Genomic DNA, 16,030 nt, shown 5'->3' with positions numbered 1-16,030 from the left:
TGTGACTGGGCTTGTGGTGGTCATCTGACCTAAGCAAGTCCAATCAGAATGAATCTGTGCTGGACATCTTGGGGGGAAAGATACTGTTCTTCCTAACAGATAAAAAAATAAATAAATAAAAGCTAAAGCTTGGGAAGATGCTAGTACCCTCTTGGAATGACATGCACAGACAGCCTTCTCACCTGTAGGAAGGGAGACCTGAAAGGTTTTAAAAATTAAAGTGTAAGGTTTGTGATATATTAAGCCACTGGATCAAACCTTACCTGAAGCCTTACTTATAACTCTGGACTTCTCAGTTTTGTTAGTCTATAAATTCTCCATTGTACAAGCCAGCATGAGTTTGAATTTTGATTATTTATTTGCCAAGAAAAGTGTCCCAATTGATATACAACTTAGAACTAAAATAAAATCATTTGTCTCCAAAGACTGAAGCACAAGAAGTAAACTTGGTAATGGCTGGAAGAATAGAGCGCTGTAAGTTCCAGATGAAAATTATCGACAGTTGTTGGGTGTGGTGGTGCACATCTGTAATCCTGGTGGCTTGGGAGACTGAGGCAGGGGAATCACAAATTTGAGACCAGCCTCAGCAAATTAGTAAGGCTCTAAGCAACTTAATGAGACCCTCTCTTAAAAGAAAAAGGGCTGGGAATATAGCTCAGTAGTAAAGCCCCTCTTGGTTCAATCCCCAGTACCAAAGGGGGAGGGGAGGGAAGGAGGGAGGGATGAAAGAAAGAAAGAGAGAGAAAGAAGAAAGAAAGAAAGAAAGAAAAGAGAAAAAGAAAGAAAAGAAAAAAATTTCAACATTTGTTGACAATCGATGATTCATCTCTGTGCACCACAATACAGGATATTAAACTCAACTTATATGATTAAAAAGTTGTATTTAACACCATCCTAATGGAAAGCCTTCTTGTGACCCACTGCTTGAGACCCATCAGTACTCTTAAAAACATAACTTTGGTAATTTAAGCAACAACCCAAACAACAAAAGCTCTGGGGAGATAGCCCAGTCGGTAGAGTGCTTGCCTTGTAAGCACAAGATCCCCAGCACCAAAAAAAAAAAAAGATCTAGAAACTGGGTCACTGAAACATTGTCGGTAGGAAGGTAGGAAGGGGAGATGGGGCGCTGCTCTGCACAGCGCGACAGTCGGTTACAGAGCAAGCGGTGAAACTCCAAGTCCGCCCGGCCACGGTGCGCCTGGACGTTTATTCCAGAGAAATCAAAACACAGAGCCATTCAATAACATAGTTATTTGCTATTCAAATGTTTCTAATAGCTTTATTTGTACTCGTGGAACTGGGAAGCGTCAATGTCCCTCAGAGGGGGAATGGCTAAGCAAATGCCAGCACACGGAGACCACGACATAGGAATGAGCTATTGCCACCTGCAACAGCTAGGGTGGGGGAGGGGGAGGAGGCAGGTGGGCGTGGTTATAGAAAGGCAGGTCGGGGGGGCCCTGCGGATGGAGTTAGTTGTTCAGTCTTGACTGCCATGGTGCATACATCAGCCTACACATGGGACAGAATGTATAGAACAACACACACACACACACACACGCACACACACACACCCTCTGAATACAAGTAACACTGAGGATATCTGAATAAGATGGTGGATTATATCAACATCAGCATGCTGGCTGTGATATTGGGCTACAGTACTTTTGGAAGATGTTATCTTTGGGGGAACTGGGTAAAGGGTGCACAGGATTTCTGTATATTTTTCCTTTCCTTCCCTCTATTTATTTTATTGTGGTACTAGGTATGGAACTCAGGGGTTCTTTAGTTATTTTTCAACATCCTAGCCTTTATTGAAGAATTTCCATGTATCAGGCACAGTGTTAGGAACTATATCCACAACATTTTTACTTTTTCTTTCTTTTTTGCTTTTTGTTTGTTGTTGTTTTTTGTTTTTTGGTACCAAGGATTGAACCCCCGAGGTGCTTAACCACTGAGCAACATCCCCAGCTCCTTTCTATATTTTATTTAGAAACAGGGTCTCACTGAGTTGCTTAGGGCCTCTCTAAATTGCTGAGGTTGGTCTTGAATTTGAGATCCTCCTGCTTCAGCCTCCCAAGTCACTGGGATTATAGGCATGTGCTACCACACTCAGCTCCACAATGTTTTTAAATGTTCCTCTGGCAGAAGTCTCTAAGGCTGATTTTGCAGAAGTAAACACAGACTCAGAGAGGAACAATCTCCTGCTAAAGATCACACAGCCAAAACGTCATGGTTCCCAGATTATCCTCAAAGATGTCTCAGGCCAAGCCCAACCTTCTACCCGCAGCACTGGATTTACTCCTGTGGGTCCAGATTTGAGATACAGCAAAGTCTCATTTGTGTTAAGCTAAAGTACATAATTTGAAAACAGTGAAATACTTAAAACTACCCTATTATGAAAAATTAAAATATCAACCACTTTTTAAAATATCATCAAGAAGGGGGACTCTGAGAAAAAGCTCACACAGGCAAGAATCCCCTTCTACCCCCTTGGGTGGACAGCAGCTGCCACCATGGGTAAAGGAGACCCCAACAAACAGAGGGGCAAAATGTCCTCGTGCACCTTCTTCGTGTATACCTGCTGGGAAAAGCACAAGAAGAAGCACCCCAGGGGTTCTTTAACACTGAGCTATACCCCCAGCCCTTTCAATTTGTAAATTTTGTTTTGAGACAGGGTCTCCATCAAATTTCTGAGGCTGGCCTCCCCTTTGCCATCCTCCTGCCTCAGCCTCCCAAGTCACTGGGTATTCCAGGTGTGCTCCAACACCTTCAGCTCTGTGTGTCATTTCTTACAGCAGCATATGAATCTTCTGTGATCCTGATACAAATTTCAATTTTAAAACTCTAGGGGACAAAATGAAATCTACAGGAAACAGAGGGCTTAGTCAAAATTTAACTGTCAGTAGGGTTAAGGGAACTGACAAGGGCTGGTGATGCACCCAGTGCAGAGCCGCAGTGGGGACAGTTGCTGCTGGTAGGCTTGACAAGACAGAGAGGGTGGCTTTAGACACAAGAACACAGACCTAGACATGCCTCCATGGGAGAATGTGGAACAAATGTTCCAGCCCTGCTCTCTGCGCTCCCTGCAGTCTCGGGCATGACTGAGTCTGCGCCCAGAGGCAGCCGAACCTTCCCATGCGGCTTCCGAGGGCGCAGCGGGGACCAGCAGCACTGTAGCAAAGAGGCAGAGGTCAAGGATAGTATTTTCTCAGGCAGTATCAGCAGGTCTAGCAGTGACATCGACATCCTCTCAAAAATGGCCTACCCTACCAGCCAGCCGAGAAGCGGTGAGCTCGCGCGCGCTTCTTTCACATCCCCGTTTTTATCTCAATTTTCAGCTACTCAGGGAGAATTCATCCTTTTCCTAAGAAATGCATAGATTACTGATGGCCCAGATATTCCAAGGGCCTTGCCCTCGGTCTTCATGGCCTGCAGAGATACCCTGTTGACCAACGTGGGACACGTCTTGTCTACGTTTTCATGCCCAGAGATACGTTATGAAGTCCCCAAGACAATACATTTTGTAATGCTTTAATGAAGCATTTCGTTTTGATATAACTGTAGATTCACCTGCAGCTGTAAGGAGTGATAATACTAGAAAGGGGTGTCATGTGCCTTGGCTCCACCTCGCAACACTGTAGAACAGCGTCACATCCCAGATGCTGGCTCTGATGCTGACCGGATGCAGACTATTCTGTCACCACAGGGATCCCCATATTGCCCTTTGAAGAGACACCTCCACTCTCTTTCCTGCTCATCCCTTCCCAAACCACTGGCAGTCACTAATCTGCACTTCATTTCCATCATTTTGTCACTCCAAGAATGTAAAATAGGGCTGGGGTCGCGGCTCTGTGGTGGAGCACTTGCCTAGCATGCGTGAGGCCCTGGGTTCAATTCTCAGCACCGCATGTAAATAAATAAGTAAAATAAAATAAAGGTCCATCAACAACCAAAAATATTTTTTAAAAATAAGTGGAAACATCCAGTATGTAACCTTCTGGTATGAGTGAAAAATAACTGAACATAATCCTCCCAAAGTTTACCCCATCGGCTGTATATATCAAGAGTTCATTCATTTTTATTACTGAGTAGTGTGTGTGTGTGTGTGTGTGTGTGTGTGTGTGTCACTATGACCAAAAAAACTGAGAGTGACAAGAACAACTGAGAGAAAAACAAGTTTATTTAGAGCTCATGGTTTCAGAGATTTAGAGTCCATGGTTTATTTAGTTTATTTAGAGTCCATGGTCCACCATCTCCCTTGCTCTGGGCCCAAGATGAGGCGGAACATCATGGCGGAAAGGTATGGGGAGGAACTCTTCTCTGCTCAAGGCTGCCAGGAAGCAGAGAGAGAGGGGTGGAGACAGAGGGATGAGTTATAATCCCCGAGGACACACTACAGAGGCCCACCTGTCCAGCCAGGCTTCACCTGCCGACTGTCACCACTCAGTCTTTTCCAATTATTAATGCATGGCATGGATTAATCCAATGGACCATCCACTGGTGAGGCCTCAGCTCTCCTAACCTAATCACCTCACCTCTGAACATTCCTGCATTAACACAGGGGCTTCTGGGTGACATCTCACACCCAAACCATAATGATACTCCATGGCACGGATAGCCACTCATCTACAGAAGGACATGGTTAGTTTCCAGTTTGGAGCCGTTATAAATAAAGCTACTGTAAACATATGTGTACAGGGTATCGTGTGAACAGAAGTCTTCCTTTTTCTGGGCTCACTTCTTGAAATGCAATTACTGGATCACACAGTAGTTGCCTGTTAGTCTTTTCAGAAGCTGTCAAACGGTTTTTCCAGAATAACTGTTCCATTTTGCATTTTCACTAGCAATGCCTGAGTGATCCAGTTTCCCTATAGCCTCACCAGCATTTGGTATTACCAGTTTTTTTTTTTTATCTTGGCTGTTTGGGTAGATATGTAATGATATCTCTTGGTGGTTTTTAACCCATTAAGTTCCAGGTTTTCAATTCTGAGAACATTTCAATGAAATTGATGCAGGTGCATTAAAACAGGCTAGCAATCATCATCTAGAGCTTATATATCCTTTATATATGTTTCCATATGCATATAAACATATATATATAATATAATTTCAAATGTCCTAACCATTCACCTATTCCTTTTCTCAAAACAATAGACCTCTAAAACACAATAATGATTTCAAAGTTTTATAAGTGGTATATTTACTGCTCATAATTCATAGGTATTCCACATCTGGGATGATGGGACAACAATGGGTAAACAGATGTGTGTTTCTTTAATGGCTAATGATGTTCAACATCTTTTATGTGCTTACTGACCATGTATCCTTTTTGGGTAATGCCTTTCCTTGTCTTCTGACTCTTTTCCAATGGTTTGTTGACATTTTTACTGTTGCGTTTTGAGAGTTCTTTACCTATAATAGATACTAGTCCTTCCTCAGATAGGTCACTTGCAAATATTTTTTTTCCTTGTCTGGAACTTATCTTTCCATCCTCTTGATCTGTCTTTCTATGGAGCAGACTCTTTTCTATTGTTTGTTCTATTTAGTTATACATGACAGCAGAAAGCATTTGAATTCACTGTACACAAATGGAGCACAACATCTCATTTCTCTGGTTGTGCACGATGTAGTCACACCATTCGTGTGATCATACATGTACACAGGGTAATGATGTTTGTTTCATTCCACCACCTTTCCTTCCCCCTGCTCCTTCCCCCCACCTCATTTCCCTCTACACAATCCAATGTTCCTCCATTCTTCCCTTACCCCCTCCCCGCATTATGTATCAGCATCCACTTATCAGAGAAAACATTCAGCCTTTGGTTTTTGGGGATTGGCTTATTTCACTTAGCATCAGATTCTCCAACTCCATCCATTTACCTGCAAATTTTATTCTTCTTTATGGCTGAATGATATTCCATTGTGGAAGCAAACATTTTTGATCAAGTATGATTGATTGGTTTTCCCTTTTATGAATTGAACTCTTTAGCATCAAGTCCAAGAACTCTGCCTACCCTAGATCCCAGAGATTTTTTTCATATCTTTTCTAAAAGGTTTATAACTTTATTTTCACTTTTAAGTCCATGATCGATCCTTTTTGAGTTAATTTTATATTAGGTGTGAGGTTCAATTGCTGCAGTATTATTTATTGAAAAGCTATTTTCTCCCTTGACTTGCTTGTGCATTTGTGAGGTAGTGTCATGCCACAAGGATTTGTGTATTGGCTCAGAACTGTATTATTCCCGCTGGATAAGTCCTGAAGAGTTTGCCACATCAGCACAGACTATTCTTCCTACTCTATCTGATCACTGCAGGTCTAGCTTGCCTGTGTTCAAGATACCTTCCTCAGATAGGATTCAGGAGAGGGTGAACTTGCATAGGAAGAAGGAAGCATCACTACCGTCACTAATGTTTAATTTAAATTTGACATTTCCTTCTTTTTTAAATTTGTTTTTAGTTGTAGATGGACACAATACCTTTATTTTACTTATTTCTTTTTACGTGGTGCTGAGGATGGAACCCAGTGCCTCGCATGTGCTAGGCAAGTGCTCCACCACTGAAACCCAGTCCCGGCCCTGGCATTTCCTCCTATTACGAGTGTAGGTAATGGGGCGGGGGTGTAGCATAGTGGAAGAACACTGGTCTAGATTCCACAGGGTCCGAAAAAATAGTATCTGTTAACACTGTCAATGAAAGTCATTAAAAGAAGCCACATATATTTTTACAGCATGTGACAGCAGTAGCACACGCCTTTGAAATATCATTTATACTTATTTCTACCTCCAAAGTACAGTGGTTATTAGCCCTGTGGCTGTATCTTGCTACGTAGTACCTTGATGAAGAGACATCTCTATTACTGTATCACAAAACCCTTTTTCTGTTTTGGTAACTGTGTTTCATATAATTAGCTTCCCTCATAGTCCTATGTGTTCAGTATTATGCATTTAAAACTACAATTATAAACCAATAAGTAATTATAGCAAAGCTGTAGGATGCAAGATTAATACATAAATGTCAATCGCTTTCTTATGTAATTACAGTGCACAATTTGAATTTGCAATTAAAAATACTATTTGTGGGGCTGAGGATGTAACTCAGTGGTAAAGCCCATACTTAGCATGTGCAAGGTTGGATAATCAGTCCCTCAAAAAACACCATTTACATTAGCACCCCCCCAAAATGAAATACTTATGTACAAATCTAACAAAACGTGTATAAGATCTCTATTGGCAAAACTGCAAAATCCTGGTAAAATAAATCAAATATATCTAAAAATGGAGAGATCTTCCACGTCCATGGATAGGGAGACTCAGTATTGTTGAGAAATCAGCTCCCTCCCAACTTGTTTTCACAGAGCAATGCAATCCAATCAAAATGCCGGCTTGGGCTGGGGATATAGCTCAGTTGGTAGAGCGCTTGCCTTGTAAGCACAAGGCCCTGGGTTCAATCCCCAGCACCAAAAAAAAAAAAAAAAAAAAAAAGCACCCCAGCACTGGAAATAAAAAATCCAAGCATGTTATTTTGTGGATATTGATAAACCAAGATTGTCAGGAGATTCAAAAGTCCCAGAAGAGCTAATGTAACAGTCAGGGAGAAGAGCACAGTGGAGAGACAGGCACTATCCAACCGTCGTACAAAGCTGGCAATCAGAAGAGTGTGCTCTTGGTAAAATGACAGGTGGGCAGATCAGTGGAGCAGAACAGAGAGCCCAGGAGCAGACCCACGCAAATATGGCCCACTGATCTTTAAGAAGAAAAAGCAACACAATGGAGAAATGATAGGTTTTATTTTTTTTCAACAAATAGTGCTGGAACATTTAGACATCACAGACAAAATAATAATAATAATAATAATAATAATAATAATCTAGACACAGACCCCACGTCTCTCACAAAAATTAACTCAACAGGTATCATAAACCTAAATGTAAAATGCAAAACCAGAACATCCCTAGAACTCAACATGGGGGGAAATCTAGGTGACCTTGGGTTTGTTGATGAGTTTGGGGATACAGTACCAAAGGCACAGTGGAAAAAATAAAAATAAAAAAAATTAAAATTGAGAATCGTGGCTCTGAGAAAGAAGACGCTGTTACAAGAATGGGGGGCGGGAACTAGTCCCTTCTCATGTCCCCACTGAAACCAAATAAAACCCTGGGGGAAACATCGACGCAGACCAGTAGGAGGTTGGTTACTGAGGAACCTGCTGGGGTGGTGGTGTGTTGGAATGCCCCCCTGGTCTCTCCACGGTCACTCTCCCTGCGTCTTTGTCCTGCTCTGGATGGAGGAGGCTGGCCTTTGGCCTCTGTGAGGCCCTTAGCAGTGAAAGCAGGGAGAGAGGACAGGAGGGCAGGGTATTTCCCTGGAGGCCCATCCAAACCGATCCGTGTCTGTGACCTCCCTTTGTGACTCTGCTTCCCAAGTCCAGCAATCATGTCCTCCCCCTTCTCCTTCCTTTAGGCCTAGGGGTGACTGTCCTTGCCCCTGCTGGCCCCAGGACCTTGCACTATCCCTTGTCACTCCCCTTCATTAGTCAATCCTTTGGTAAATGCTCCTGCTATCAACCCCTCCTCAAATCATCCTAAATTGATTGGGCCTTTTGTTTCTCACTGGGACCTAGCTGATACCCTATACCGTGGGAAAATGCAAACAAGAGATAATGAAGACACTTAAAAGCAACTATCAAACAGAGTAAAGTATGGTTCCAGTTTGAGAGAAATTGCTCATAGAAAGGGAAAGAACAGGAGGAAGAGTTACAAATGGTTGACAAGACGTCTGCCTACAGGAAGTGGGACTTCAGACTAACTTTAACTGTCTGGGTTGCATGTTTTTATATTAATGGGAGGTTTGTAACAAAGTGTTCATCAATAATTCAAAAAAACATAGAAAGTTTTTAAACCCTGGAAAACTGTTCCAGAGTTGGGACGAAGGGTGGTGACGTTACAGGTGAGGGCTTTTTACTTTTGTGATTTTCTGTTCTTTAAGCCTTATTCAAGGAACATGAATAGTTAATTTTATCGAAAACAGCGATCGTAGAGTTTTATTTTAAAATTAAAACAAAGAGATTGAGGTAGACTTAGAAACACTGAGCTGAATGTTGGTTGTAAAAGGAGTAAGAGAGAAGGATGGAGTTCCAAAAAGAAAGATAGAAAGAGAAAGAGAAAGAGAGAGAGAGAGAGAGAGAGAGAGAGAGAGAAAGGAAGGAAGGAAGGAAGGAAGGGAGGGAGGGAGGGAGGGAGGGAGGGAAGGAAGGAGGAAAGAAAGAAGAGAAGAGAGTGATGAAATGAAGGCCAAGAGCAAAGGAGACTGAACTCAAAGCTCCAGGCAGCAGTGGCTTTAGAGAACAAGCTTTGAAGTTGGATGGTGTGCAGGTCAAACTCCACTTCAGCTTAATAGCTGTGTATTTGGGGACAGGCCCCTAGAGGTACTGGGACATCAGTTTCCTGTCTGTAGATGGAGTAATGATAGGACATTGCGGTAGTGAGGTTGCTGAGGATTGAACAAGAGGAGATGTATGCATGAAAGCTTAAACAGCCGACAGCACAGCGAAGCCATCATAAGGGTTGGTTATTAGACGGAAGAAAGATAATGACACCCAGAGTGAGGCAAAGAGAAAGGACAGAGAGAGAACGAGGACTGAACTTGGTGGCTAGGGACAGGCCTGAGCCATCTCTGGCACAGGACCAGTGTTGGGTAATGTCCTCAACACTGGCTGGGATCCCACGGACACTGGAGCCAACGCTGACGTTCAGAAAGGATACCCAGATGGGGGAAGCCCGACTAGGAACTCATTCTCATAAAAGCCACCACCATGGACAGAGCAGGGCCCAGTGCGGAGGGTGGACACCGCTCTGCACACCACACACAAGACAGTGGACCCCAGGTCCTGCAGCCACCAGAGGCACAGAAGGTACGCCACAGGCAGGCGAGGGGTGAGAGGCGGAGCTGATGGAGGGCATCGGGGTCCACGCGGTCTGTCCCCTGCGTGTGATCAGCGCATGCTCCCTGAGCACAAGACCGAGACCCTCTGGACTCAACAACAGGCAGGGGGCTGACCCGGAGGGCTCAAGTCTTTGGTCTCCCTGACGCCCTCACCTCCTGCAGGGGCAGAGATGGGGCCTCAGAGTGGAGCCCTGGTAGCTTTGGGATTGGGAGTCCTGTGGACGCTGGGTGTGGCGGCGGACTCCAGCGTGACAGTGCCCCCGCGCTGCCTGCTCTCGCACTACCGCTCGCTGGACCCCAAGGCGCTGGCAGCGGTCAAGGCACTGAGGGACCGCTACGTGAGTGAGGACCCCAACCCTCCCACCCCTAAGTCCCCAACCGTGAGCCTGCCAACTTGCCACATGCGCCCATCCCTGTCCCGAAGTGCCCTGGGGTCCTAGCGCCAGGGGCACACGACTCACATCTAAGCGCCCAGAATTCTGAGCAGGACACCTCCCAGTACCGCGACCTCAGGCAGGAGCCCAGGCTGGCGCCCAGCAGAGCAGAGCGCCCCCGCGGGACCCCACAGGGTCGCCGGGCGAGGCCAGGGGAGCGCGGGTGCATTTGAGAGCTGCTGAGCTGTGGACAGTATGCACGACCGGCCTGGGCCGGACCCCGCCACGTCCCCAAATCTCTGACAGCCGGCTCACAGAGGAGGTGCGCCGGGAGCAGGCCCGGCCTCACCAGACGCTTGTCCCTTGTCCCGCAGGAGGAAGAGACACTAGGCTGGAGGCCCCGCAACTGCTCCTTCCGCCCCCGGAGGGATCCTCCGCCGCCCTCGGTGAGGCTGAGTCCGGGCGCGGGCGGAGGGAGGCGCGGCTCCCGGGCGCGGCGTCGCTAACTCCCGTCGGCTCTCCACAGTCCTGCGCTGCGCTGCGCCACGTGGCCCGCAGCATCGCGGACGCGCAGGCTGTGCTGAGCCGCCGGCGACACCCGGAGGTGCTCCCTGGCACCGGCCCGACCCTGCGGTTGCTGGCCGCCGCGGGACGCGACCTGGCCACCTGCGTGAGTGACAGCCCGCGCCCCTCTGCCCGCTCATCCCTGCCTGCCCCGCCGGCTTTGCAGAGACACCTATCCCGATCCTCGTCCTCTGGGCGCGCACCCCATCGGGCCTGGGCTGCCGCGGGAAGGGCCGCGGGCTGGCAGAGGGGCGCTGGGGCCGCGGCTACCGCGTTGACCCCGCGTCCCCCTCCAGCTCGAGCTGGTCCAGCCAGGTTCCTCGAGGAAGTCCACTCGGCCACCGCGGAGGCGTCACAAAACGCGGAGAGCTGTGAGTACGGCAGGCGGTGCAGGGCTTGGAGCCAGGGGACCCCGGGGGTGGAGCGACGGGGCGGGGCCTGGGGGCGACCAGAGAAAACCCTGACTCGGGACTCTGCCTCCTTGCGGGTTCCAGGACTCGCCTCGCTGCCACGAAGCCACTGTCATCTTCAACCTGCTGCGCCTGCTCACGCGGGACCTCAGGCTGGTGGCGCACTCCGGGCCCTGCGTCTGACCCGCGGGGCTTCGCCAGGATCCCGAACCCCGCGCATTGGCTGCCGGGCCCTGGACCTGGCGTGTCTCGCGGCCAGTGGACAGTGAGGCTCCAGACACTCTGGCGCCCCCGGCCACTCCTGGATCCACCTGGCCAGGGGCAACACGCGCCCACTCTTCCCAGAGAGACCACGTGGGTCCCGGGGTGCGGGGCTTGATCGTGGGTGAGCTTCCCGAGCTCCTCCAGAGGCCGGTGCCAAAGAAGAGACGAGAGCTCTCGCCCGACCCTCGCTGCCCGCGGTCCCAGGGCTTGCCAGCAATCTCAACCCTCTTCGGGGAGTCGCGCCCCTTGATTGGAACCCTGGAAGCCAGCCTTGAGATTCTGTGAATCCATGACTCTCCCATCCGCGGCCAAAGGGCCCCCCATTCCCGGAGGCACTTGGGACTGGAAGGCACACTTGTCCTGAATGACTGTGGTTCCCTGGACGCTGTTACATAGGGGTTCCTTGTATAGGTGAAATCCCGAATTTGCTGTTCTGTTTCCTGTTGTTAATTTATTACAGTTGTTAAATAGTGCTGCGTTTGCATCGTTTCTTTTCCGTGTTTTCTATGGACGTGCACTGGACAGCAAGAAGGGCTGACCCAGGGAATCAGGTGACCAGGGTCAGTTCCGACCCTGCCATGGAATCAGAGAGCAGCTCTAGGAGAAGGAAGTCTCTGGAGCGTCCGTGTCCTCATCTACAAAATGAGGGTGTTGCTCCTCTCTTGCAAAGGAAGCCACACCTGGGAAGTGTCTGTGAGGCTCCTTGCTGAGACCCACTTGGTCTTCCTAAGTGATCTCTGTCCAGTGAGCACCCACACAAGTACACGCACACTCGGGTAATGACGCCTTGGCCAAACACGGGCACTGGCGCTCTTTGAGGCCATCTGCAGCCTCCTGCCCAAGGCCACCTGGCTGGGAAGTTCAGAGCCAAGGTTGAACCCTAGAGTCCTTCAGGCCCAGAGCCTGTGCAGGTCCTGCCTGGACTCACTGTCCAAGAGGACCAGGAAGGGCGTGTCCAGCAGCGTTAGAGCACCCTGCAGCACGCCAGGCCCTGGCTCCATCCCCCCACCATGTTCACACTCACACACACTCACACTCACACACACACAAACTCACACACACTCTCACACACACACTAACCATCACACTCACACTCACACAAACACTCACACACACTCTCACACACTCACACTCACAAACACACTAACCCTCACACTCACAGACAAAAATGGGCCTGAGCCCTAGGAACTTGTCATCTTGGACAAAGTGCAGAGCCTACAGTTGGTGCAGTGTCCCCCACAGCCAGGACCAAGGCTCCTGGGCTGGAAACTGACCAGGGAGGTGACTTGGGCACACGCTGCTCTCCATCTGCAAGCACTCTCATGCAGCAGAGCTCAAAGAGTTTTGTGGTTCCTTTGCCTGGAACTATGAATAAAGGACCTAGGGTTTGGGGTTGGAGGCAAGTGTCAAAGAGGGCCGTCCCCTCCCACAGGTGACAACTCCAGGTCCAGGAGACCCCAGCACAAGGGAGACTGGGCTTACCCTCCAAGTGTCAGAGGGAACAGTTAAAATCCTGCCCTCACCGCTTCTTTGCTGTGTGACCTTGGGCAGGTCTGGTAACCTCTCTGAGATTCTGCAGTTTACCTCTTCCTGAAAAAGGAGGCAAGCCACAGAGTTCCCTGGGTGCTACTGTGGGTGCTCAGTGCCTCGTTGGGATCAGGCTTCTAGAGCAGCATGGGGCATGAGAGTGCTCGGCAGAGGGGTGGCTCTGTCTTCCCTGTGCGCTGGCCCCATAGCTGACCCCGAAGGCCCCAGGCTTAAGCGGCTCCCTCCCTCACTTCCTCTGGCTCTGTGCTCAGGGTCACCTCCAGGTCCCTGCCTGATGCAGATGCCTGTGGGCCTGGCCCGCTCCACTTTTATTTTCTGTTCCTTGACATAACTCAAGCAGGTGCCCCTTGCCAGTCCCCCTGCCTGGAGCAGTGCCCAGGAGGGACAGTTTCGAGTTCTTCCCAGAGCTCCATCCCTGCCTGTTCGGGGCAGCAGGTGGGGAAGGCGGGGCGCTCTGGCCTCCTTCCCTCTGGAGCCTCCCTTCCTGACCCTCCCTGCCCACAGCCTCCGCCCTGGGTCCCTCCCTGGCCACCTCCCTCTGGGAAGCTCCAGAGCTGAGGGCAGCCCCTCCCTGGGGTGCCTGCCATCAGCCCTGCGGGGCACATCCTGCCCAAGGCTGGCCCTCACCTCTGGGCGCACCCCAGTTTGGATGCGTCCCAGCGAGGCACCGGAACCCCTTCCTGTGCCCTGCGGCTGCCCGCGCTGAGGCTCCTTGGGAACCGGGCCGCACGTGGCCAGGCTGAGCCCGCCCCTTTCTCTTTCGCTTCAGCCACTCACCTGGCCCAGGCCCCGCCCTCGGGCTTCCCCGGCGGGGCTCCCAGGCGGCAGCTCAGCCCGGCTGCGTTTTCGCTTTTCCTACATCAGCTGGGCCAGCCCGAGTGGAGTCGGGATAAAAGCCGCACCATGGAAGCCCAGGAGCACTTCTCTCTGCGCCGCTGGGCCAGGCACCCGGGCCGCCGCCGCGCACAGAGACCCTGTTCCCTGCCGAAGCCTCAGGTGCACCCTTGTGTTCCCGCCGCTGCCAGACGCCAGACCGAGGATGAAGCTGGGTGAGCCGCACAGCAGGGCCCCTGACGCCCCTCCCGGGCCCCTGGGTCCCGCATCCTGCAGCCCTGACCCTGCCCTCTCCTGGTCCAGGCCTGGCTGGGGGCTGCCTGCTCCTTCTGATGCTGATGGCTGCGGTGCTGACGAGGACCCGGGCAGCTCCTGTCCCCGGACCCCCGTGTGTGCTCCCCAAGGCCAGGGTGTGCGACATGGCCCAGTTCAAGTCTCTAGCCCCCCGGGAGCTGCAGGCCTTCAAGACGGCCAAGGATGCCTTCGTGAGTCTCCCTGTCCTCCTGCCTGGGGTCTAGCCTGCCCCCTGGGGCTGACCCTGCAACCCTCCTGGCAGTGGCCCTCCAGCCTCCCTGCAGGGGCTAGCCTCCACCCTGTGTGCTGTGGGCTATCTCCTGCTCTTGCTGCCCTGGGCTAACTCCAGTCGCTGCCAGCGAGGGAAGCCCTCCGTGCCCCTGGGAGTGAGCCTGCCCTGTTCCCACCGTCAGCCACCCTCAAGGCCCTGCAGCGGCCCAGCCTGCAGCCTGCAGCGTGGGCTAACCTGGGCCCTTGCTCCCTAGGAAGAGTCGCTCCTGCTGAAGGACTACACGTGCAGCCACCCGCTCTTCCCCAGGCCCTGGGACCTGAGGCAGCTGCAGGTGGGTTGGGAGAGTCAGGCCAGCCTGGCCTCCCGGGCCCCTGCCCCTCCTCCTGGTGCCTCTGCCCTCCCTGCCGCTGCCCCCTGGCCCAGCCCTGCCCACTCGCTGGCTCTGCCCTCTTCCTGCCCCTTCTCCTCTCCCCACCCTCCCTCCCCTCCAGCTCTGTCAGGGGACCTCACCGTCTCTGTCCCTGCTCAGGTGTGGGAGCGCCCCGTGGCCTTGCAGGCCGAGCTGGCCCTGACGCTGCAGGTCCTGGCCACCGTGGCCAACTCCACCCTGGGGGACGTCCTGGACCAGCCCCTGCGCACACTGGGCCACATCCACTGCCAGCTGCAGGCCTGTGTGAGTCCTGGGGTCCTGGGCTGCTGTGTCCTGGCTGTGACGCCCGCACTTCCTTGGGCCAGGCCCCGCCTCACACGCCCCTCCCTCCCCACAGGCCCTGGCTCAGCCCACAGCAGGCCCCAGGCCCCATGGCCGCCACCGCCACCGCCACCGCCTGTCCCACTGGCTGCAGAGGCTCCAGCAGGCCCCACAGAAGGTGAGTGGGTGGGAGGAGGAATGAGGCCTGGGGACCTGGGAGCCCTGAGCCTGGCAGCCACTGAGCCGTCCCCTCCCACAGGAGACCCCCGGCTGCCTCCAGATCTCTGTCATGTTCAACCTCTTCCGCCTCCTGACCCTGGACCTGAGGTGTGTCGCCAGCGGACACCTGTGCGTCTGACCCGCCCCTCCTGGGCTCCGGTGGCTTCTGAGAGTCGCCTGTGCACCAAGGACCCGCCTTAACTTATTGTCCCCGCACTCTGCGAGTGTTTATTTATGACTCCCACCCCAGGCCCCGTGAGGTGTTTATTTTTCTACTTTTGTAAACATTGTGCAAATAAACAAGCAGGCAAAGGCTCTCCTGGCCGGCGTGTGGTGGTGTCTGTGGTCGTGTGGGGCCACCCCTCCCCAAGGTGTCCCTCCCTAAGGTCTGTGGGCCTTAAGCACATCGGCAAGGCTCCTGGGAGCCTCATGCAGCCCACCCGACACGTGCGAGACTGTGCGTCAGACGGTGTGTGGTTGTGTGTGCCCTGTGCTCCTGGTCCCTCAGGAGGTGTGAGGCTGGTGGCACAGCCCCCTCCTCACCACGCATTCTGCTCCCCTTCGCCCTCCACTCCTTCTGCAGGGCCAGGTGGCTCCAGCAGGGGGTGACCCAGACCCTTGCCCCGGGTGGTCTGAGGTCCTTGTCACCATGATCTTCC

At 51.4% G+C, this 16,030-nt stretch overlaps 2 protein-coding genes across 2 annotated transcripts; both read left to right on the top strand.

Annotated features, from left to right (window-relative positions):
- Positions 1-10,111: 10,111 nt before the first annotated feature.
- Positions 10,112-11,472, top strand: LOC124966113 (interferon lambda-4-like). The gene is made up of 5 exons (XM_047527188.1): positions 10,112-10,279; positions 10,690-10,761; positions 10,842-10,985; positions 11,176-11,250; positions 11,374-11,472. The coding sequence occupies exons 1-5, from the start codon at positions 10,112-10,114 to the stop codon at positions 11,470-11,472; spliced, it is 558 nt and encodes a 185-aa protein (XP_047383144.1).
- Positions 11,473-14,140: 2,668 nt separating this feature from the next.
- Positions 14,141-15,510, top strand: LOC124966112 (interferon lambda-3-like). Its single transcript, XM_047527187.1, has 6 exons — positions 14,141-14,150; positions 14,239-14,420; positions 14,715-14,792; positions 14,991-15,134; positions 15,229-15,330; positions 15,412-15,510. Exons 1-6 carry the CDS (start codon positions 14,141-14,143, stop codon positions 15,508-15,510), a joined length of 615 nt encoding a protein of 204 aa, XP_047383143.1.
- The last annotated feature ends 520 nt before the right edge of the window (positions 15,511-16,030 follow it).

This window comes from Sciurus carolinensis, chromosome 16, assembly GCF_902686445.1.
Source record: "Sciurus carolinensis chromosome 16, mSciCar1.2, whole genome shotgun sequence".
NCBI lineage: Eukaryota > Metazoa > Chordata > Mammalia > Rodentia > Sciuridae > Sciurus > Sciurus carolinensis.
Note: the sequence above shows the minus strand (reverse complement) of the source record. Positions and strands in the feature narration are given on the sequence as shown.